This window comes from Perca fluviatilis, chromosome 12, assembly GCF_010015445.1.
Source record: "Perca fluviatilis chromosome 12, GENO_Pfluv_1.0, whole genome shotgun sequence".
Lineage (NCBI taxonomy): Eukaryota > Metazoa > Chordata > Actinopteri > Perciformes > Percidae > Perca > Perca fluviatilis.
In genome coordinates, this window is record NC_053123.1 from 22699934 (window position 1) to 22723018 (window position 23085).

A 23085-nucleotide genomic window follows, 5' to 3' on the forward strand; every position below is an offset into this window, starting at 1 on the left:
GTTGCAGGAGGGGGTAAAGTATGCCGTCCGATTGCGGAACTACGGCAGCCGGACAGCTAATGGGGATGGAGGTATGACCACAGTGCAGTGCTCTGATGGTATGTCCTTCACCTTCAGCACCTGCAGCTTAAGTAGCAATGGGACCAACCAGACGAGAGGACAGATCCCACAGATTCTCTACTACAGGTTAACACAAAGCCAGCATTTTGTAATATCTCATCTCTGAAGTATTTGTCGTTTATTTTTTTCTGACTTGATTTTTTTTTCTTGTGGCCAAAGGAGTGAGTACGATGGGGATCTCCAGTCTCAGCTGCTGAGCAAAGCCAATGAGGAGGACAAGAACTGTAGCAGAGCTCTATCTGTGGTCAGCGCTGTGGTCAGAGCTGCAAAGGACCTGCTTCACAGAGCTTTTGCTGTTGATGGTAAGCACAACAAACGTGCAACTGTATAAACGAAACATTGCTGTAGAGCCACTTGTATTGAATTTGGGATCATATCTGTTCAGCCTCTCTTCAGTTTAATCTATGTCCTTTATTCTCTCCAGTGGATGATATTCCTGAGCTACTAAGTTCCTCCAGCCTGTTCTCCATGCTCCTGCCCCTTATCCTGGCCTACATCGGCCCTGTGGCTGCGTCTGTACCTAAGGTAAGAGGTCAAACCAGGATGGCAAACTCTTCATCTTGATTTTAAATTGTCTCTCTCTGATGTGGCATTGTGGTGAAATGCATCCTCTTCCTCATCCAGGCTGCTGTTGAGGTCTTTGGACTTGTGCAGGAGCTGTTACCTGCTGTCTCTGCCCTCAACCAAAAGTATGCCCCACCCACCTTCAATCCCAACCAGTCAACAGACAGCACTACTGGCAACCAGCCTGAGCAGGGCCTGTCAGCTTGTACCACCTCAAACCACTACTCAGTAATTGAGAGTGACCACCCTTACAAACAAGCTGGCGTCACACAATACAGGGTAAGGTATCCTTTGGCATGCTAACTGCTGAGCAAGCAAAGTACATCTGAAAAAGTAAGGGACACACATATCATTTAAGTCTTAACTAATGTTGCTCTGTCTCACCTTGCCTCAGGTATCATTCCCAGACTGTGTCCGCTGGACCACCATCGAGTTTGATCAACAGTGTGGCACTGCACAGCCAGAGGATGTTCTACGCCTGCTCATCCCCAGCCGTACCCTCCACCTGTCCAGCCTGGGGGGCAAACCTTTGATCCATGACACCATCAACACCTGGACTGAGCTCAAGAAGTTTTCAGGCTCCACAGGCTGGCCAACCACGGTCCTAGTGCTGCCAGGTAGGAGAGGCCAACAAACATTATGACTGTGTGAGGCTAAGTCAATTTAAAATACAGTAGTTAGGTAGAATAATAAAAGTTTACCACATAAAATAATGGATACATTCTTCATTTTAAAATCAAGACATTAACATTTACCACTTAATTACATTTGACAACTTCTGCTAATGCTTTTTAACATCATCATTGGTTATTAAGTGATAAGCTAAATAGTTTGCACTTCTCTGATATTAACATCATCATCAGCACTAAGATTGCATGTAACACTACTTTTATTATTTGAAGTGCTTGTCAGAATTGAAATTGAAAGCGGTCATCCCAAACATTAATTAAAAAGGTCAGGAAAAGCCTGCATTTCAGTGAAATTGTCTACAACAACTGCAATAAGGATAAATTGTTTCTCTTTATTTTATTACATTCTGGACAGGATCATAAAATGCTAAGCTAGCATGTACTGCCCAACCAACTTTCTTGCCCTGAAGTCAGCCTTTAAATCGGCAGCAGAGTCTGGGATGATGTGCTACATACCTTAATGGGGAAACTGAGGGTAGAACATTTCAAAAGTTGCATTTAGGCTAAGAGGCTAAATCTATACCTAGCAAGTAAAACAGTCAAACACATATTCTTTATTGGAGCAATGCATGCATTTGTAAACTGTGACTGCACTACCAATATTTATGAAGAAATGTGTTATATGATTTAGTAATGATTAAGCAGTGACACCATTCCAAATAGTTATTCTTGTAACCCAGATCTAGTTCATTGATCTTAATTGTTCTCATCCATCCATCCATCCATCTTCGTCCGCTTATCCGGTGTCGGGTCGCGGGGGGAGCAGCTCCAGCAGGGGACCCCAAACTTCCCTTTCCCGAGCAACATTAACCAGCTCCGACTGTTCTCATATGTGCTTTAATCTCCTTAGTAATGCTTCACTGAGCCACCTGCCACACTAGGCAGCCATTAGTTTCCCAGTGATTTCCCATAATTTTGCCCACCTGTCTCTCATTTCATCTTCTCTTTTTCTGCCCTCTCTACTTCCAGGAAATGAAGTTCTCTTCTCACTGGAAACAGCTTCGGACTATGTTAAAGATGAGAAAGCTTGTTTTTATGGCTTCAAGTGTGTGGCTGTGGGATATGAATTCAACCCTGGTCCTGATGAGGTACAGACACTCTTGTATATTCCTCCATCGTATATTTGTGTAGCGGTCTGGTCTTTCATCTTTCTGTATAATGGGCGTTTGTTTCTGAGAACCGTTTGATCTCATGACGTGATGTGCATTGGTAGAGAAAATGTCAAATGTTGTCAAACCTTCCTGACCATAGCGTTTTGGACATTTCAGGGTATCATCCAGCTAGAGAAAGAGTTAGCCTTCCTGGGCAGTGTGTGTGCTGCAGCGCTGATGAAGAAAGACCTGGCCCTCCCTATAGGTATGGAAAACACTGGAGGGATGAGTGAATTTGATGGGCTGTTGTGAAAAAAACAAATGTTCTATTACTCTGATACAAGTTGTGTGTATGTTACTGCTGGGAGCAAATTAATATTGTATAACATCTTGAGTAAATCATTCATCTGTTATTCTAATTTTTATTTTTATTTTTTTAACTTGAGGCAATGAATTGGAGGAGGATCTTGAGATTCTTGAGGAAGCCTCTCTTCAGGTCTGTCATCTTTTAAACTCCGATATATTCTTTCAGACATATTGTGGTCTTGTGAAAAGGTGTTCATATTTCTTCAGCACTCTACCTTCCTTGATTCTCATTTCATTTGACCTCACCCAGGTGTGTAAGGCCCACTCAGGGATCCTGGGGAAGGGCCTGGCCTTGTCTCACTCCCCCACCATCCTGGAGGCCCTGGAGGGAAATCTGCCCCTGCACCTCCAAACCAATGAGCACTCTTTCCTTGAGGACTTCATCACTTGTGTACAGACCTCAAGTGGAGGACGTCTGGCCAGGTAAATGTTTGTGGAGCCTGCACAGCTTTGTCTGCCTCTTGTCAATTCTAGTTACCTGATAAAAATATGCCCTGTGCATTTCCCGTATTGAAATATGTGTTTGTTGTAAATTTTATTTTAGCTTTCACTCTACAATTTACATTTTGATTGACGACTCCCTCATTACAAATTAGTAATGTTCTACCCTCTCTCCATTTGTTCTTTTCTTCCATCCAGGTGGCTGCAACCAGACTCCTACGCAGACCCCCAGAAGACATCTCTGATCCTGAACAAAGATGACATACGCTGTGGATGGCCGACTACTGTGGTCGTACAGACCAAAGACCAGTATGGAGATGTGGTGCACGTTCCTCACATGAAGGTCAGGATGGTTACTTAGGCTTTTCTGCTTCCAAGAGTTAATATGTTATAGAATTGAAATAGAATAATTTTTCCTGCAATGGCAAATCTCTGACTTGTGTTTCTTATCTCTTACATGTCCAGGTGGAGGTTAAGGCTGTACCTGTTTCCCAAAAGAAGTCGATGCACCCTGAGAATGTGAAGAGGCTGCAGCGACTACCTGGAAGCTCCTCGCCTTCGTCTTCTGGCCCTGACCTAACCTTTGGAGGTTTGCCAATGCCCAAGCTGGAGGCCACGTACGAGCCCATGATTGTGAAAGAGGCTCGATACATTGCTATTACCATGATGAAGGTCAGCCTCACGTAACTGGCTCATAACTCACTCACAACCTCACTTGTCTACTTGCTGCATGTGCTCCACAAGGTGGAGCTATTTGGTCGATATTAGATCTGTTGTGAACATGCATACAGACTAATGGCAGCTGCAATATTAACATGTGAGCCGCTTGCCATTTTAATAGCTACTGTTTTTCGTGTTTGCATTTTTACATTGAACACTTCTAAGGTAAAATAAGATACTAAATATAAAATGTATTTTAATTGGAGAAGATAAAAAAGGAGGGTAAATTGACTGAATAAAATGAAGACAAATATAAAAATTGTGCAATGACATTAATTGAGAAAGAAATGTTTCAAAACCAGTAATGAAATCTGGCATAATTATTCATTTAAAAAATAATTCATAGAGTTCCTAAAAACTGAGATAAATAGTATAGGCCTGTTAATAATAGTTTAGATTTAGGGAACATGAAAATTGTTACCTATTCTGTAAAAAAAAAAAAACTTGTGCTCTTTGTCTTTTGTAGGCATATGAAAACTACTCATTTGAAGAGCTGCGGTTTGCTTCCCCCACCCCAAAGAGGTAAGTGAGGTTAATGCAGAAACAAAACACATTTTCCAGTAAGATACAATCTTCTTAAGAAAAGATCTTGATGATTGATCATTTCCCACACAGACCCAGTGAGAACATGCTGATTCGTGCCAACACTGACGGAACCTACAGCGCCAACTGGACTCCAGGAGCAGTTGGCCTCTATACAATCCATGTCACCATTGATGGCATTGAAATAGGTATGTAATGTAAATGTCTGTTGGAGCAGCCGGTCTGTCCTCTGAACTATTTCCTGCACAGTGAATAGAGGGTATCCACTGATGACCATAACCAACCCCCACCAAGAGAACTAATTTGAGGCGGCTGTGGCTCAGTGGTAGAGTGGTTGCCTGCTAATCGGAAGGTTGGTGGTTCGATCCCTGGCCCTGCAGTCCCATGTCGAAGTGTTCTTGGGCAAGACACTGAACCCCGAGTGTAAATGTGTGTGAGTGTTTATCTGATGAGCAGGTGGCACCTTGTACGTCAGTCTCGGCCACAGTGTATGAATGTGGCCGATGTAGTACAGCGCTTTGCTGTAAAAGCGCTTTGAGTAGTCGTTAAGACTAGAAAAGCGCTATATAAAACTAGTCCATTTACATTTAATGCAGCTGCTATGCATATGGTTTAATTCATATTTTGAAAAAAAGCCTTTTCGAATACAGTCAATTACAGTCTTTTTTTATGTAAATCTTTTCTTTTAGATGCTGGTTTGGAGGTAGAAGTCAAAGACGCTCCCAAAGGCATGATACCACCTGGCACTCAGATGGTCAAACCAAAGGCTGAACCTCAGCCTAGCAAGGTGAGCTTTTTCTTTTGATTAACCAACCAGGGGGCATGAACATGCACATAAACACACATGTAACATGCATACACGCATGCAGTCACCCATCAAATACACCAGAGACCAGAAGCAATTCGTCCTGTCTTGTATACCTGTCAACACCATTTTGTAACTTTAACTTAACTCTTACCCTAAAAGCCGCATTAAGCAATCATTTGATATAAGCAGTGAAACAAGGAACTCCCTTCAATGTGAAAGGGTTATTAGTACTGCCCACTCGCACTGAGAATCAACATCTTATTTTGCACCTCTGTGTACCTCGTTGTTTTGGTTTGCTGGTCTAAAACAAATTCTGCTCCATAAAAAGCAATAGACACAAAAACTGATTGTAAGCTCTCTGTCCAGTGCAAGGTGATGGGGATCCAAAAAAACACTAGTAAACAAATTCAAACATTTAGTGAGGCAAAGACAGGCAGATATTTTTACCATGACTTGGCAGACTAAACTAGGGCTACTAGACTTGGACCTCCTTTTCTTTCATCAGGTGATAATAGTGAGGTGAGATGTTGCTTTACTTTGTTGAATAAGCAATTAACAATATCAGGAAGTCATATACTGCATTAAGGCAGATCCCTGTGAGTTTGTTGTGTCTTTTTGTCACTGTGTGGCAAAAAATCTCACAAAAAATGTACAGTGTGCCTGCTGGCACTGTACATAATCTCAGCCGTGTCATCTATTCAAGCTGCAGTGGTTGATTATTACTCATATTTTAAAAAGTAGTCAAAAGAGTAATTAGAAATTACTTAAAATGCAGATGATGCATCAAACTGATATTAGGCATGTTGGGCTCATCATCATTTTGGGAAACTTGTGGTATTTTGATTTTGCAATCCACAATGGGGAAACAAGCAAAATAACACGTGTTCCAGGGTTTTCAATGCACCAGTATGAATGGGTGGATTAAAATGGGTGCTGCTGAAAATTGAGCTCCTAAAGTTTGCCTGTTTTTGGCTGTTTCTATGTGTATACTTGGAAGCCAGCTCTGTGTGGGTTAATACATGCAATCTCCCACCGTCAACTTGTTCCGCTTGCTATTCTTTCTCCTCCTGCTGCACTTGTCTTTCTTTTTGTCTTTTTATTCTTTGCTCCTGCCACTCACAATCTCCATCTCCCTTCTGCTTCTCTCAGGTCCGCAAATTTGTGTCCAAGGACAGCGCAGGCCTGCGTGTGCGTAGTCACCCCTCCCTGCAGAGTGAACAGATAGGCATAGTGCATGTCAATGGCACCATCACTTTCATTGACGAGGTAATTGACTCTAGACCAGGCAAACTATAAGTTATGACATAGAACTATACTAGCTGGAGCACTATCCACTTTTATTCTATTTCCTTGTTTCTTCTTCTTTAAATCAGTAAGGATAGAATCATAAGTATTGTAATCCTATTTTTTTGTCTAGATTGCTAGTTTTAAGTACTTTTGAGTCCTGCTTGGTGGCTTTTATGTATTTTTTATTTTTTTTTACCTCTGTAAATGATAACTACTTTCTTTCAAAGCTTGTTAATTTGTTGCTCTATACTTTAATTTGCTTCACACTCTTGCAAGGCACTCTGAGGCTTCATGAAATGCTTGAGCGCCTGCACCATAAATCCAAAGGATGTTATGCATTTAAATCCAAAATTACAACTGTAGCACTCAAAGGATTTACTTAATGATTGTACTGTAATGCAACACATATTCACCAGTCCTGCACAATATCTGCACTCCCACCCTTTGGTTACAGCACTAGTGACATTTCCTATATGTCTTACATGCACCCTGCTGTAACCTCAATACAGTACTGTCCTCTGATTTGACTTGAAAGTTTCCTGCAACCTCAGATGTGTGTGTGGGTGTGTGGGGGTGTGGGTGCTGCCCATCCTGTTTCCATAGTAACAGGACAGCGTGGCTCTGCTCTGTTGCTTGTTTTCCCGTAGATCCACAATGATGATGGTGTTTGGCTCAGGCTCAATGATGAAACAGTAAAGAAGTATGTTCCCAGCATGAATGGGTACACTGAAGCCTGGTGCCTCTCTTTTAACCAGCACCTGGGTAGGAGCCTTCTGGTCCCAGCCGACGTAAGTAGAAGAAGGCCTGCTGAGCAGTCTGTCCCAGTTTAATAATGACAAAGGCTCCTGTGCTGTTCATTTGGGGAAAAGCGCAGAGATCATCATTATTGTTTGGCAATAATGGTTTTTCAAGGATTCTAGTGTACGGCACCCTCTCCCCAAATGTACTCGAAGCATGGTAAATTGAGAGCTTCATCAGAGTATAACTTTTACGGTGTTCTCTTGCATGAAAAAGACTGAGTATGAAACTTTCACTAACACACTGTACAAAGACACAGCAGCTGGGAGCAAGCATGCATTAACTCATGTTTAAAGGCAAAATGTTCACCATTAAGTGACCATGGCGTGTTTAGTTAGACACAGCACTTTTTAAATGCTCACATGCTTAGGCAGTATACTGTATATGGTTGGTTCATTGAAGTGAACCCCAATGCAGGAATTGACAGACAAGGAAAAAGATAGTAAAGGAACAATTTCATCCTGTGGTGAAGTTGGTTAGTCTGCACTGTTCAGTCTTCTTTTCCTCATTGTATCTCACTCACAATTCATAAACACTCACACACCACAGCATGTGATACTAAGGGTTTCTCTCACATTTTGCTTCATGCCACAAAAAACTCCATAATATGCTACAAAATCAAAAAAAGGAATGTGACTGGGTATAATTTAAGACATGAATATTGCAGTAACAGGGAAAGTATCTGTAAGATGTTAACATCCAGGTGGTTTTCTGTCATGAAGCAATCACTGGTCCACAAAAAAGTTTCAATGAGAAATGGTACCTCTACTGCTCTACAATTCCACCTTTGCATTGGGATGCTTTAGGTGCTAGAATGCTTCCGTGTAAGGTTTCTGTCTGAACAGCATGACACACTACATCATCCAAGTGGGGAATTTTTTTGGAAGTTTCTTCTTTATACATGTATTTCATTTGGTCATGGATTTGGAAATAATGACCATGTGGTGTTTGGAGTGAACTTTCAATTATTTTTTTGCCCCTGCAACTGGTTTTGTATTTATTTATTTTTAATGCATTTGAGCTTACACTTATTGTAAAGTGTTCAAACATTTGACAGGCAATTCCTCTTAGCCCCTTTTATCAGTGCTCCACGATTTCAATAACTGGCCTATCAGATTCTGTTGTCTCTTCTTCACCTTCTCAAATAACCTCTGATGCGGAACTCCAGAGGAGCCTAGCCGAAAAATTATATATTTCTTCCAAAAAAATACATGAGCGCCTTCCCCCAACCTGTTTTCTCTCCTTTCATGGGTCATCTACTGTTTCTTGACTGTCTCCGATGTGTTGCTCAGAATGTCTTTAACGCTAGCCAAGGAGTCAGAGATATCGGCTTTTTGTCGTGGACTCCCTTAACTATATTCCCGCCACAGGTGAGTTGTATGAAGGAGGGATAAATAGCTTGACTGCCCCATAGCTTATCATCTATCTGTCACTCTACTTGTCCTCTTGAACCCCTTGTGACTTTGTAGTCTTCCCACAGTTTTGCAATCCGGCATAAGATGTCAAACCACAGTTGCATGGTTGTCTGTTTTGTTGAATTTGGACAATACAGTGACGAACCAATATGTCAGTGGCTACTGTCCAATAGACTCTGCAGTGATCACATTTGGGATTTTTTAATTATTACTGTTCAAGCTTGTATGTTGCATGGGGTTGAAGATACTAATGTCCAGTCTGTTGCATGAGGTCTTGTTTGAAAGGCATAGTCCTTTACCCTTGTGTGCCATAGCATGCCACCCTTTAGACTGTACAAAAATATTATATATATATATATATATATATATATATATATATATATATATATATATATATATATATATATATTGTCTGTTGGCCATTTAACTGCATCACTACAATGTTGAATGGCGTGTTGAATTCTTATGTTTCATCTACTGCGAGTATTTGGATCTTCAATTATATTGAAGCTTAAAATGTATATACAGAAATGTATTTTTGAAATATGGGGGAAAAAATGCAGCTTTGGAATATCACTAATGCTGTTGAGGATGGAAGTCTGTATAGGTTTGCAGTTGTCCATGTCATGTTATATCTAGTAATTGTAAAACAAGAGTATCTCTTCTGAGCATGACGCAACCCCTCAAAGTAGTTATGACATTTTGAAATAGTTTGACATTTTGGGAAATATGCTTATTTGCTTTCTGCCGAGACTTGGATGAGACGATCGAGAAACACTCTCATGTCGGTACTGTAAATATAAAGCTACAGCTAGCAGCCTGTTTGCTTGGCTTTGCATAGAGACCAGAAACCTACCTCTAAAGTTAATTAATTAATATATAGTATATTTTGTTTGTTTAATCCATACAAACACTGAAGGTTGTGTTTTTATGGGGTTTATGTGCTCGACTACTTATTTGCCGGGAACAGGAACAAGACAATTCCAGGAACTTATGGAATGCCCTGCCAAGAAAAAGTCCCACCACGACCCCCTTGTAAAACGGCAACTTGTCGTTTTTACACTGCTAGCTGTAGCTTCATACGTATTTAATGGACAGATATGAGAGTGATGTGAAAAGTCTTCTTATATAACGTTTAGCATGAAAGCAAATGATTCCCAAAATGCCTATTGCTTAAAGGCCTTGCACATGTCCAGGTGACATATTTATAGCTGTGCATACAGCTCTTTCCCTGTTACACTGCTAACAGTGACTCTTCACCATAATATTTCAGGACTTAGTTGTCTGAACCTTGTCCTGGACGTTTACATTTTTGAGCCTGTTGTTGTGTTACTGTACTTTGGCTCTAATCCATGCTCTTACCTCTTACAGGAGGTCAGGGGCCAATCGGAGGAGAACGTAAAGGAGGTGAGCAGCTGCCCTTCCCAAGAGGCCCCCATTCGGGTGCAGAACAGGGCAGGGCAGGGCGGCGGCCCGGGGCTTTATAAGGTAGTGAAGACCGGCCCCTCTGGTCACAACATCAGAAGCTGCCCAAACCTTAGGGGTATCCCCATTGGAATGTTAGTTCTTGGCAACAAGGTCAAGGCCATAGGCGAGGTACGCACTCACCCCAAATAATGCAATGTGTTTTTTTTTTTTGTGGCTAGAGGTGAATACATCAGTCTGTTAAAATCACGTAATGTAATATAGCTAATGTTGGTAGATTTTGGCCTTAATTCTCAGAAATTAGAGTTCCCTCTTTTTCCTAAACTGAATTGATTTTGAATGTAAAGAATGCAATCTCTCTTTCTAAGGGGAATACATCAGGTGCTTCTGGGTGTGTGTTGTGTATCTTTCCACTCGAGGTCTTTTCAACTCCTGCGGCTGCAACATTTCCGCATGCTTACTGATTTACTAATTTCAGTTTGTCTATAAATCCATTGCCGTTTCAGGGTGTCATATTCAGCTGCCTCGAGACTTCTCAGTGGAAGTCTGATCACAAAATGCTGGAGCCTTTCTGTGCCTTGCCTGCATCTTTCTTGCACTTTTAACAATCCTGTCAATAACTTTGGTACTTTGAACTCTCTAAATTGTCTTTGGCGTAGCGATGAGTGGAGCCTTCCGTCTTTTGGATATGACCTGTCATTGGCTGCTGTGGTGTGTCATGCTGTTCAATAGTTTCCTCTTTGAGCCTGTACTGGAATGCCCTGTCTGAGATCTGAGAGGTGTAGCCTGCACATACTAATACTTCCATCTGTCTGTTTTTCCAAAATGATAATATTTCAGGGAATTGAGAAAAAACAACCTCATGCATTTACCTTTCAATAAGCTTCCCCTTTCTTAGAGTAAGTTTTATTTTTAAAATTTTAGCTTACATCAGTTTTGTCACGCAGTGTCTGCTGATACACAAAATCAAATTCATGTAATCTACTGCTGTGGATTTTGTATGTGTCAATCAGATAAATTGAATGTTTGCATGTTAATGATCTACTGTAGTAGAGGTTCTGTCATGGTTTTGCCTGTGCAGTAATAACATGGATGTTCTGGGGTTGATATGGAAAAGGGCTATGACTTTTTTTTGATGAGGGTTGACAAAGAGTGTGAATGTGCTGTGTGAGTGACAAAGTGTTCAGTGTGTGTGTGTGTGTGTGTGTGTGTGTGTGTGTGTGTGTGTGTGTGTGGAGTGTGAGTATGGATAAAGAGTGTTGTTTGTGTATCAGGTGGTCAACTCAGAGGGTACCTGGGTACAGCTGGATAAGAACAGTGTAGTGGAGTTCTGTGAGAGTGATGAAGGAGAGGCCTGGTCATTGGCCAGAGACCGTGGTGGAAATCAGTACCTTCGCCACGACGAAGGTAAGGCACACTCAATGGGGAAAAACTTTTGAACCTCAAAATGTGATCAGTTATAACATAACATAATTTAATCTGCTTTATAGAACAAGCACTGCTTGAGCACGGGGCCCAGACCCCACCACCCAGCCCCTTCTCTGTGCAGGCCTTCAACAGAGCCACAACTTCAAATGGAGCACAGGGCTTTGACTATGGCATCTCCAACAACAAAGGTGAGGTCAACTTGATGTAGAGTAGGTTTTTCAAAGACAAACTTTCTAGAACATCCTTAATCTGCATATCACTTTGCTTTCAACATCCACTTTGCTTTATGCTAATCATTCACGTCAGAGTTACGTTTCTGAGTCCTCAGGGTGTATTAAAATGTTTTGAGTGATGTTTTGTCATTACTGATGTATACCTCACCTCTGACTTCACTCTGCACCCTTCTTTATTTTCCCCTGCTTTATTTTAAGATACTCTCTATCTGACTTCTCCCTATGCTTTGAGACTTTTCTCGTAAGTTGTTTAATACATTACTCCATTTTAGTTGTAGGAATGTAGACACTTTCGCCACCTTTAGTGATATAAACAATATAACAGCAAGTCCGATTTCCTCTTTTATTCAAAACAAGAGGGAACTAAAAGTCACTTGACCTCCACAGTTTATAGCCGCACATCCACAAGGTATATGTGATCCAGTATGGGTCAGTCAATCTCTTTAAAATAGGTGCCATCAATCACTAATCTATCATCTCTTTTTATTTATGCATGCTTTTTATTTTGTTCACTGTTGTAATTTCATGCCTAACATCTCTGCGATGTTGGGCATATGTCTTTGTCTGTGTGCATGGGCCAGTCAGTGTGCTTATTTTCATTTTGACTACTCTGGGCTCTCTTTAGTTGGGCAATGTGGGCTAGCCCAACACAGATAACTGGCCCTGAACACGTGTCTGTGATTTCACTCTTTACCCTTTCTCGCCTTAATTTAGTCACTTAGAAAACATTTGATCATTTATATAATCCTTGTTTTCTTAAGAATATAGTTGAATACTGAAAACATCACCTGTATGAACTCATCAGTTCTGCTACACCATCAAAGATTGGCTGGCCCCAAACGTGTCTGTGTATCTTTCTGCCTGAATATCATGCTGACGCTGTGTCAATTGTCTTTCAAACGGCTTACCTCTTCCTCACTGCTTGAAAAAGGAGGCTTACCTGTTGAAACACTTAGCCATACCAATCAGAGAACCATGGTTATTCAATTAATACAAAGTTATTTTAATGTTTAATGCTGTAGAATAAAGGCTCCATTCACACTTGTTATTTCAAGTGTCTGGATAAAAGCCAGATGCAATTTTACACTTGGCCACATATGTGTCTTTGTTGGGCAGATCACAAGTCTGATTGCCTCTAATGTTCTTTTACTGTGCTAAATACAAAGCTGTGTAGGCCTTACTCCAATCCATAGGGTGATGGAAATGCACCTGGGATCTGTTTGCTACACAGAACGCTAACATGCTTTTAAGACTTCTGTATGATTGCAAATGTATCTGTTGCTTTAATATGATAAGTCAAAAGATGACCAATTTCAGCGTCACTTTGGCTATGTGGCAACGTCATGTGGCTACATGGAGGGATGGATGCATTTTCAACATTTCTTCTACTCAACATCACCTTTTTTTCTGAGGTGTTTTGAGCAATCTGATGGCAATATGTATCATGCTTCTTGGTTGCATTCACGCTTGGCTTTTGATGACATGTGACCAATCTGCCCCAGAATGCATAAATTGGCAAAGTGTAAATTAGTTAAATGGAATAGACTCCATTCTATTCCATTTTGGAGACGAGCTGTCTTTTGAGTGTAAACCCCACACTCAATACAGAATTAGCCAAAAATAGTGCTGTGCCATTTTGAAACCTCACAACGTTTGTGGGACCTGAATAGGAACGCCCTCTAAACGGCAAGCTACCACAACAAGTTGAATGTTTGTGCAAGCCCTTAGGAGGCTGCAGGCCTTTGCAGTTCTAGGTCAAGGTGATCGCTCCTGCTGATCCATCTGATGGAAGGTTTGAATCACTAGCCACCTGTGTGATGGATCAGTCATGCTGTGAGGCAGCATTATAAATGGATCACTTTCAGACTGGTCCGCTTGATGGGCCAGCCTCTGGCAAAGCTCTTCGAGCAAGTGGGAGAGCAACCTTACTGACAGGTCTCTCAGGCTTTTAATATTCAGCCATGGTGGTAGATTTCACCATCTCGGCTTTACCCAGGCAGCTTCTCGTTTCTGGCTCCAACAATTGATGAAATGGCAACGGATTTAAACTCCAGACTTCAAAATGTCTCTTCAGAAACCTACATTTCAGACTCTGTCAATATTTGTTAGAGTCTATGCTCAAAAACGAGACAGTGACTGGGTTTTTTATCTGGTTGACAACTAGTCAGTTGTGTCAAGAGTTTTTGAATGATTACTGATGCAGTGTCAGCTCAATATACATTGGAGAGAGGTCCAATTTCTCCCAGCACGTTTTTTTTTAAACTTCTGATGAAGACGCACAGGCTTTCTTTTCGAGGAGTGATGCTTGAAATGAATACACGAGAAGAGAACCATTTCTGTCCCTCCCTCAATATATCCTTTCCCCAAATACAGTTGCGAAATGGAAGGAGCTGCTGGTTCTGGAAGCAGTTTTTTTTTGTAGTTTTCTGTTAATGATATCATAAATGCTCTGCAATATAGAAACACAAGAGTTCTCTGGATAATATCAGTAGTATAGGTTTATGTTAATTGATTTTTTTTGGCTGCTACAGCATACATATCTGATCTGTGAATCACCTCCTGCGTTCTCATTTGAGAAAAGGAGACACTTGGATATTATATTTTTTGGTTTCAGGATTGCGCCCCCTAGATTTACATGAATTTGACAAAATACCATTAGGTATTAGTCTACATAAGTGGAGACCTTATTTCGATACAGCCAATCAAATCTTGCATGAAGCAGTAACATTAGTGTTACTAATTTACCAACACACGTCTTGTTCTGCACCTTAGCTTGTCGAACGAGCCACCAAACATTCACCGCGGAAAAGTGCACTGCTCAGGCTATATAGCTAATTAGCTAATTAGCTAATTAGCTGCTCAGCTGCGGCACATTAAACAGCATTTGAACTTGGCTGCAAACGTAATTTGCAAATGTTTCTTGGGAGTTGTAGTTCACTTTTCTCCTTATGTTTTATCTGCCTGGGCTTGTACCTTTCGACTTTTTAATCATACAGTAGGACTAGACGCTTCTTGACCCAGTTGCTCACCTTTTGGATGCCCGTCCAAGCCTTGGAATTGCTCCTGCCAATCCTCTTGCATTGTCTTTACAGAAAACAAATAGGACTTTTACTTCTGGGACCCTGGCAGCTCCTCCCATTTCGCACATGCGTCGTGGGACATGGCTGAATGACTGATAGTATATAAACTCTGAATGATCCTCATCCCCCCTTTGGAAACCTCAAACCATAGTATAAGCTGTAGTTTTTCCCCATCCTCTGTCTCCATGTTTGCAGGTGACCGGTTGAGTGGCATACTGAATTCCATTCAGTCTGGGCCCCTCCTCTCAGCAGCTCCCTCCTCCGTATTTGAGCAAGCCACGCAACCTCCTCCCTCCTCCTCCTCCTCTTCCTCCTCCTCCTCTCTTGTCCACAGCCCATTTGTGTTTGGACAATCCCCCTCCCAACTGTCTCAGCCACAACCACAGCTTCTGAGTAAGTCTGTCCTGCTTTCTGACAGCACTTGCTTGCACAGGTGTTGATCCTTTTCCTCCCAGCTTTTAGTTTTCCTGATTTGTTCCTCATTCTATTTTATGTATTTTCTAGGGAGGGCAGCAGCGATGTGTGACACATAATAGTGCAGTTATGTTCTACATTGCAGAAATATCCCTAACAAGCCAACGTGTCTATTATTTAATGTTTCAATCTTGTTTATAAAAAACAAATAAGGTGACACTGCCTTCATGCATTGACAGGTATTTTCACTTGTTTTTGAAAACAGATTTCAAACTTAAATACTGGACTAACGTTTGTTAAAAAGGATATTTTTGCCATTTGCTGAACTAATAGGCCAAGTTGCTTATTTTTCTGCTTGCACTCTTGTTAAGTCAGCTTTTTCTTCTTTTCCTCATCATTTGCTGCGCTGCTTTAATTTCCGATCTGCATCTTTCATCCTTGATTAACAACTTGTTTCATTTTCTGCTTCAACCAGCCCAGGGCTTCACTGCAAATGTAAACAACCATAGTCTTAATAGTTGTTTGTTTACAGTCTACAATAGTCTCCTAAAACAGCAACAAAACAGCCAAGTTATTAATACACAGTAAGTAATATTACATATAACCCATACTAATATAGTAGCTTGTACTTTCAATGGATAATTCAAATACAAAATACCACAATTTAAATTAGATTATCTTAGAACAGGATCCAATATCTGTTTAACTTCTTCAGCCTGTGTAGCTCTCTTTCTCCCTGTCGGTCGTTTCTTCTGTATTGCTACTTTCTCTCTACTTTTGGTAATCTTTAGTTATTTTTTAACCTGGCTGTCTATTTCTCATGGAGCCCGGGTGGTGTCTTGCAAAAACATTGTGCATAAATTAATAAATTGTGCTCTTAATTTAGCATACAGGTAACTTATCACCTTCATGCCCTCAGTCTTGTGGTGCATGTACCCTTCACACTCATTATGGATCACTTCAATGGATTTACGGTTTTAATTTGATCTTGGAGATATGTGGAAAAACGTAGGAACTTGGTTTTAAACCTGTTTTACAGGATAACGGACTCTTTTGCTGTAAAAACTTGATCTACTGAGGATCTTCATAGAAACTCATCTTCACCGCTGTGGAGCACTTCGTACATGTTTTCTTTGTCATCTTCTTTAAACTTCCAACTGACTGAATGCTGAAAAAAGGGCAATATACATGATATTAAATTGAGAGTACAAATTACTAAATTGTGTGCACGGCATAGTTTTTTTTTTTTCCATGACACCTCCAGGGCTCTGTAATTTCTCTTTTCCTCTTCTATAAGTGTTTCTCTCCTCATGTTTCTCTACTTATCTGTTGTCACTTTAACTTGTCCTTTTGCCTCTTTCTATTTCACCTTCTCAACTTGACCCCATTGCCTCTTTGTGCTTTCTTTCTTTCTCTCTGTGGTGGCCCCCTTGCGTTCCATGCCTTGTTTGTTTACCTGCTCCACTGTTTTCCGCTGTAGATGGTTCATCACGCCGCCTTGCTTCTCGCGAGCGTGTGCACAAAAGCAATGTGTCCGTGGCTGGGCATGGTACTGCTCTCTCATCTCTCGCTCTAAGGCAAAAGGGTGGGTAATCACAGCATGCATGCTTCCCTCAGACTGAACAGAGGGTGGGTAGGAACCCAAGAAAAAACAGACTGTTCTGTGGTGAACAAAGGGCTTTTGTATGTTAGCGTGTGAAAAAGATTTTGGGCATCTTGTTTGAGTGCCAACCTTAACATCTGTGGCCCTAAAGTAGGACGTGGCCAAACACATTATTTTAATAAAGAGGAAAAACTGAAGGTGCATAATAATCACATAAGAGTTTTCATTTAAAGTTCTGTTTAAAAATAGGTGGACCTTTTTAAATTCAGTTGACTCTGATGTTTGTGGTCACTAGAATAATGGATATAAAGTTTCCACTAATGCTAGATCTGTATTAGTATGCGAGGTCCCAGGACTGGGCTGGAATTCATCTTTCATCAGTTCTTCCATGGTCCACTAGTTATTTTCATCAATATCAGAGTTTGTCTGGAACAGTAATAGAAAGACAAAGCTGTGAGAGAAACACCCATCTAGTAAAGTAGAAAATGTATCACTCATTGTTGTCATGTGTTTTACAAGGTATAACATCTTTCACTTTCTGGACTTACATTGTCTTTCGGCCCTTCATTGCATTCTCCCTTATATTTTCAACATTACATTTTTTTTTCCACTCAGGTTTTGAGTGTTATGCTTAGAGTTAAATGGTTACACTCTTACCACTGATTAAGTCCTTTTTTTTCTGGTGTAACTGTGTTTGAATAATTAATGTTTAGGTGAGCGAGGGAACCTGATGCCTGGTGGACGGCCCGTGTCCCCAGCCTCCAAACACCGTCAGGAGAATCGCTCGCCCAAACAGGAGAGTCGGGGAAGCCGCTCATTCGAACAGAACAGGAGCAAGACAGGGGAGGGTGGACTCTCAGCCAGCGAAGCCCTCATCCTGCGGTCAGACACAGCAAAACTGAGGTCTGACTCTCACAGCCGCTCCCACTCGCCCAATCACAACACTCTGCAGGCCCTAAAGGCTGATGGTAGAACCCCGGGACTCCGGGCTGAGTCCCCAAACCCTGGCTCTCGCTCCTCCTCTCCAAAACAAAAAGGCGTATCCTCTTCAGGCCGGTCTAGTCCCTCCAGCACCTCGTCTCAGCACTCCTCTTCAGCCCACCATGACAAGAACCTTCCACCTAAAGTTAGCCCATCCTCCAAAGCCCAGTTGGATCCCCCCAGAGAGAGGTCCAAATCAGATTCATACACTCTGGACCCAGACACACTTAGAAAGAAGAAGGTTCCCCTTACAGAGCCACTTAGAGGCAGGTCTACCTCTCCCAAACCTAAACTGTCTCCTAAAGATCCAAATCAAGGAGTGATCAGTAATGCAGAGAACCGTGTTCCTTCTCCACATGTGACCCAGGAGAACCTCCACAGTGAAGTGGTGGAGGTGTGCACCTCTAGTGCTCTCCTGTCCGAGGATGGCAATGATGAGAATGCGGAGGCTCATAATGCTGAAGACGGATCATGCAAGGTGCACTTTAGCATTGGCAAAGCCCCTGTCAAAGAGGAACTAGAGAGTCGCGCTTCACCCAAAGTCAGCCGCAAAAGCTCCAGTCGACACACGCGCCCTAAGAAGGACAAATCGGGGCCTCTGTTTAAAGGTGAGAGTATATCAAGGGCCACAGAGCCTGCCAAACAGGCCATGTCACCTTCTGTGGCTGAATGTGCACGAGCAGTCTTCGCAGCATTCCTGTGGCATGAAGGTATTGTCCACGACGCCATGGCCTGCTCCTCCTTCCTCAAGTTCAACCCAGATTTAACCAAAGAGCACGCCCCCATCCGCAGCTCCCTGGGAGGACAGGGTGCTGAGGAGAAGGAGAGCAAGTTAAAGAACCGCCACTCCTTAGAGATTTCCTCTGCACTGAACATGTTTAATATTGCTCCACATGGCCCGGACATCTCTAAAATGGGAAGCATCAACAAAAATAAGGTGCTGTCCATGCTGAAAGAGCCTCCACTGCCAGAGAAGTGTGAGGAGGGGAAAGGAGAGGCCACTTCCTATGAGATGACTTCTCATCCCACTATGAGGGCAAAGTCAATCTTACCATTAACATTACAACATCTGGTGGCATTCTGGGAGGACATTTCTATGGCCACCATTAAGGCAGCCACTCAGAACATGATCTTCCCCAGCCCAGGGTCCAGTGCCATCCTGAAAAGGAAGGAACATGAGAAAGACGGTAAAAAGGCAAAGAAGGAGAAGAAGAAGAGGGAAAAGGCAGACGTGCGTCCAAGAGGGAATCTGTTTGGAGAGATGGCACAGCTCGCCATGGGTGGTCCGGAGAAAGACACCATCTGTGAGCTGTGCGGGGAATCTCACCCTTACCCTGTCACCTACCATATGAGACAGGCTCACCCAGGTAGGAATTCAGAAAGTTCTGGTTAGAAGTTTTGTAATTTTAAATAAGGGTACTGTATTTTACTGGGTAATGTACTCCGTGCATATTAAACATCCCTACTTGGTATTTCTGTGGCAGGTTGTGGCCGCTATGCTGGAGGCCAGGGCTATAACAGCATTGGCCACTTCTGTGGTGGTTGGGCTGGAAACTGTGGAGATGGAGGCATAGGAGGCAGCACCTGGTACCTGGTGTGTGATCGCTGTCGGGAAAAATACCTGAGAGAGAAACAGACTGCCGCCAGAGAAAAGGTAGCCTACTTTTGCAAGGCTTCAGTGCTTAAATGTGTCTCCATCTTTTACTGAAGCCACATCAGCTTCTTACATGTTACTGACTTTTTAGACTTGAATCAAAACTAATCTGCTATTCTTTCTGCTGTTTTTTTTTTACCAGGTGAAACAATCCAGGAAGAAACCCCTGCAGGTGAAGACTCCAAGGGCGCTGCCCACTATGGAGGCCCACCAGGTGATTCGGGCAAACGCTTTGTTCCTGCTGTCTCTCAGCAGTGCTGCCGAGCCCAGCATGCTTTGCCACCACCCTCCCCGGCCCCTGCACTCCCAGCTGCTTCCCAGCCTTAAGGAGGGCGTGTCGGACGAACTCCCCAATAAAATTGGCTGCCTCTACCTTCAGACACTAGCTAGGTAGCTGACAGCTCAGTTAATAGTTTTTTTTTATATAGATAAGAAAACCCTACAGTAACGTGCTTGCATAATGATTTGAGTCTCTCTCACTCTGCTCTCATCCCTCAGGCAACACACTGAGAACTTTGGGGCCTACCAAGACGATAACCTTTTCCAAGATGAGATGAGGTATTTGCGCTCAACATCTGTTCCTGCACCTTACATTTCAGTCACCCCTGATGCCTGTCCCAATGTGTTTGAGGAACCAGAGAACAACATGAAGTCAATGCCCCCCAGGTAACACATCTTAGTACAATGTTTTTCTTACACTTATTAGCATGTTTACAAAATGAGTTATTGTTACAGACTTTATTCATACAGCGTCGTCTACTGTTTATGCATGACATATACATACATGAATACTATATGCATGATAATGAAGTCATGGCAGATAAGGTTGCTGTTTTTTTCCCCATGTTCAGAGCAGACCAGCAATGCCATTTTGTCATTGCAGATATACACCGTACAAATAGGTAGTTCTGGGACTCCCACTCTTTTCCCTGCAATCTACTGTACATAGTTTGACAGCAGGTGTCTTGTTCAGAATGTGTGCCTTAATTATGCCTCCTTATCATATACAATGACCAGCCTCATCGTATACAGTACAAAAGAGCCTGGCTGCTCCATTCTCTGGTTAATTTGTAGAGCAGTGAAAACTGTGATATGAAATTAGCCTTTCTAAGTGGTCAACAATATCTCCTTTGCTCCTTTTAGTGCTATATTTAAAATCTGAAGGGTTGATGTCTTAATGATCTTTGCTGTGTTATAGGCTTTAACTGTGTCTGTTTCTGTCTTTATATGCTCTCTTTTAGTCTTGAGACCAGTCCAATCACAGACAGCGATACGGCTAAGCGCACAGTGTTTCAGAGGTCTTACTCAGTCGTAGCATCAGAGTATGACAAGCAACACTCACCTTCTCCAGCCCGGGTCAAAGCCGTGCCCCGACGCAGGGTCCATAGTGGTGATGCAGGTAATCACACGTGATCGTTTGAGAAGTCATACTTAAGGATTAGTGAGCTCCAACATCATCTGTAACATCAACCTGCTCTGTTCCCCATACAGAGGTGGGATCTTCCCTGTTACGGCACCCGTCTCCTGAGCTATCCAGGCTAATCTCGGCCCATGGCTGCCTCAGTAAGGGGGAGAGGAACTTCCAGTGGCCTGTTCTGGCTTTTGTTATTCAGCACCATGACCTGGAGGGCCTGGAAGTGGCCATGAGACATGCACTGAGAAAGTCTGCCTGCAGGGTGTTTGCCATGGAGGTACAGGCTGCAATATCTCTCTGAATCTCAGAGCTCAGTCTCTCTTTAATTGTTGCTATTTATCCAGCAGTGATTTAGGGTCATAGGCAATTAGTTGGCTGGATATTGTTAGTTAATCAATTAGATTTGTATGCTTAATTAGCTCATAGAGTTGTTGGACTAGTTTGTACATTGTAAGAAGACTAATTGGTATTGTTTCCTCTTGGTGTCCCTGTCAGGCATTCAACTGGCTGCTGTGCAATGTGATCCAAACCACCTCCCTGCACGACATCCTTTGGCATTTTGTAGCATCTCTCACCCCATCACCCTTTGAACCTGAAGACGAGGAAGATGATGAGAACAAGGGAAACAAAGAAAACATAGAACAGGTAATGAGTGGTTAAACGTAAAAAAAAGCAAAAAGCCAACAGCAGTACTTTTGATTTGTTTTTGCTGTGATCTGTGAACATCTCTACTCTGCGTCCTATAGGAGAGAGACCTTGGCGTCTGTGAACACCCTCTGTCAGACATTGTTATTGCTGGGGAGGCAGCTCATCCTCTTCCCCACACCTTCCACCGCCTCCTTCAGACCATCTCTGACCTCATGATGTCACTTCCTAGTGGCAGCTCACTTCAGCAGATGGCGCTTAGGTATAGTTTCTATATGATTTAAAAAATTATACCAGCCAACATTTTTAGATGAATTGATTTCAAATTATACTACGGTAATTCAGGTTCCAAGATTTCTGCTTTTTTTGTAATTTTAGGGAATGAGTTTGACATTTTGTACTAAATTTAACTGCCGTAGAGGTAAGCGAGGAGATGACCTGGTTATAACTATTATTGGTTTTTCCTTCAGGTGCTGGAGTCTCAAGTTCAAGCAGTCTGACCATCAGTTCCTCCACCAGAGCAACGTTTTCCATCACATCAACAATATTTTGTCCAAGTCAGATGATGGAGACAGCGAGGAGAGCTTCAACATCAGCGTGCAGTCAGGCTATGAAGCAATGAGCCAGGCAAGAAACCAACCACTTACTAACTTAACCATCAGATCTGTCTTCTGTTGGTCAATACGGATTAAACCAACAGTAAGAGTCTTATTGTTTGTTATGCATCTGTGTTTATGACATCCACTAACCTCGCTGTGTGTGATAATAGGATCTCTGCCTGGTGACCTGTCTGAAGGATCTGACTAGTGTAGTAGACATCAAGACGTCCAGTCGTCCTGCCATGATTGGCAGCCTAACAGACGGCTCCACCGAGACCTTCTGGGAATCTGGAGATGAGGACAAGAACAAAACCAAGAGCATCAGCATCAGTTGTGTGAAAGGCATAAACGCCACCAATGTGACTGTTCATGTGGACAACTCCAGAGACATCGGGGTAAGGGGGAAACTGCAGCATTGCTATTGTACAAATGCAAAGTTAGGACCAAGGTGGAATTCATGACAATATATTTATAAAGGTTGAATTTTCCCCTGTTATATCCACAGAACAAAGTCACATCAGTTACATTCCTATGTGGGAAAGCAATAGAGGACCTCTGCAGAATCAAACAGGTATGGTCAGTTTCTTTGGTAGTAATGTGGGAATACAGTGTAACCAGTATGTGCTTTATATGAATGCTGTTAAATGTTGAGTCTGAACACCTGTGGTGTGTTATATAAAGCTGTAGATTAATTCCCTTGTCTCTTCTTTAAATCACAATGACTCCTTTTTTTAAAAGTGCAGAAACAATAAAGTATGTGGGTTGTT

The 23085-nt window shown here is 42.2% G+C and overlaps 1 protein-coding gene across 20 annotated transcripts in view; it reads left to right on the forward strand.

Annotated features, from left to right (window-relative positions):
• The window catches only part of mycbp2 (MYC binding protein 2), a 62118-nt gene that overhangs the window by 31628 nt on the left and 7405 nt on the right, over positions 1-23085 (forward strand). For 5 of the 20 annotated variants that reach the window (XM_039817880.1, XM_039817881.1, XM_039817884.1 and 2 more), the window contains 33 exons: positions 8-186; positions 280-422; positions 545-645; positions 745-963; positions 1079-1301; positions 2343-2461; positions 2642-2729; positions 2911-2960; positions 3081-3253; positions 3470-3614; positions 3737-3943; positions 4458-4513; positions 4607-4722; positions 5224-5321; positions 6492-6608; positions 7277-7417; positions 8720-8797; positions 10214-10438; positions 11542-11674; positions 11758-11883; positions 15204-15401; positions 16903-17007; positions 17739-19373; positions 19491-19660; positions 19803-20050; positions 20159-20326; positions 20902-21059; positions 21152-21351; positions 21570-21719; positions 21821-21981; positions 22190-22346; positions 22489-22713; positions 22824-22889. In XM_039817880.1, coding sequence (XP_039673814.1) covers positions 8-186; positions 280-422; positions 545-645; positions 745-963; positions 1079-1301; positions 2343-2461; positions 2642-2729; positions 2911-2960; positions 3081-3253; positions 3470-3614; positions 3737-3943; positions 4458-4513; positions 4607-4722; positions 5224-5321; positions 6492-6608; positions 7277-7417; positions 8720-8797; positions 10214-10438; positions 11542-11674; positions 11758-11883; positions 15204-15401; positions 16903-17007; positions 17739-19373; positions 19491-19660; positions 19803-20050; positions 20159-20326; positions 20902-21059; positions 21152-21351; positions 21570-21719; positions 21821-21981; positions 22190-22346; positions 22489-22713; positions 22824-22889 — 6378 coding nt within the window. The remainder of the gene's footprint in view (positions 1-7; positions 187-279; positions 423-544; positions 646-744; positions 964-1078; positions 1302-2342; positions 2462-2641; positions 2730-2910; positions 2961-3080; positions 3254-3469; positions 3615-3736; positions 3944-4457; positions 4514-4606; positions 4723-5223; positions 5322-6491; positions 6609-7276; positions 7418-8719; positions 8798-10213; positions 10439-11541; positions 11675-11757; positions 11884-15203; positions 15402-16902; positions 17008-17738; positions 19374-19490; positions 19661-19802; positions 20051-20158; positions 20327-20901; positions 21060-21151; positions 21352-21569; positions 21720-21820; positions 21982-22189; positions 22347-22488; positions 22714-22823; positions 22890-23085) is intronic. The other 15 variants (XM_039817885.1, XM_039817898.1, XM_039817895.1 and 12 more) reach the window with 13 other exon arrangements.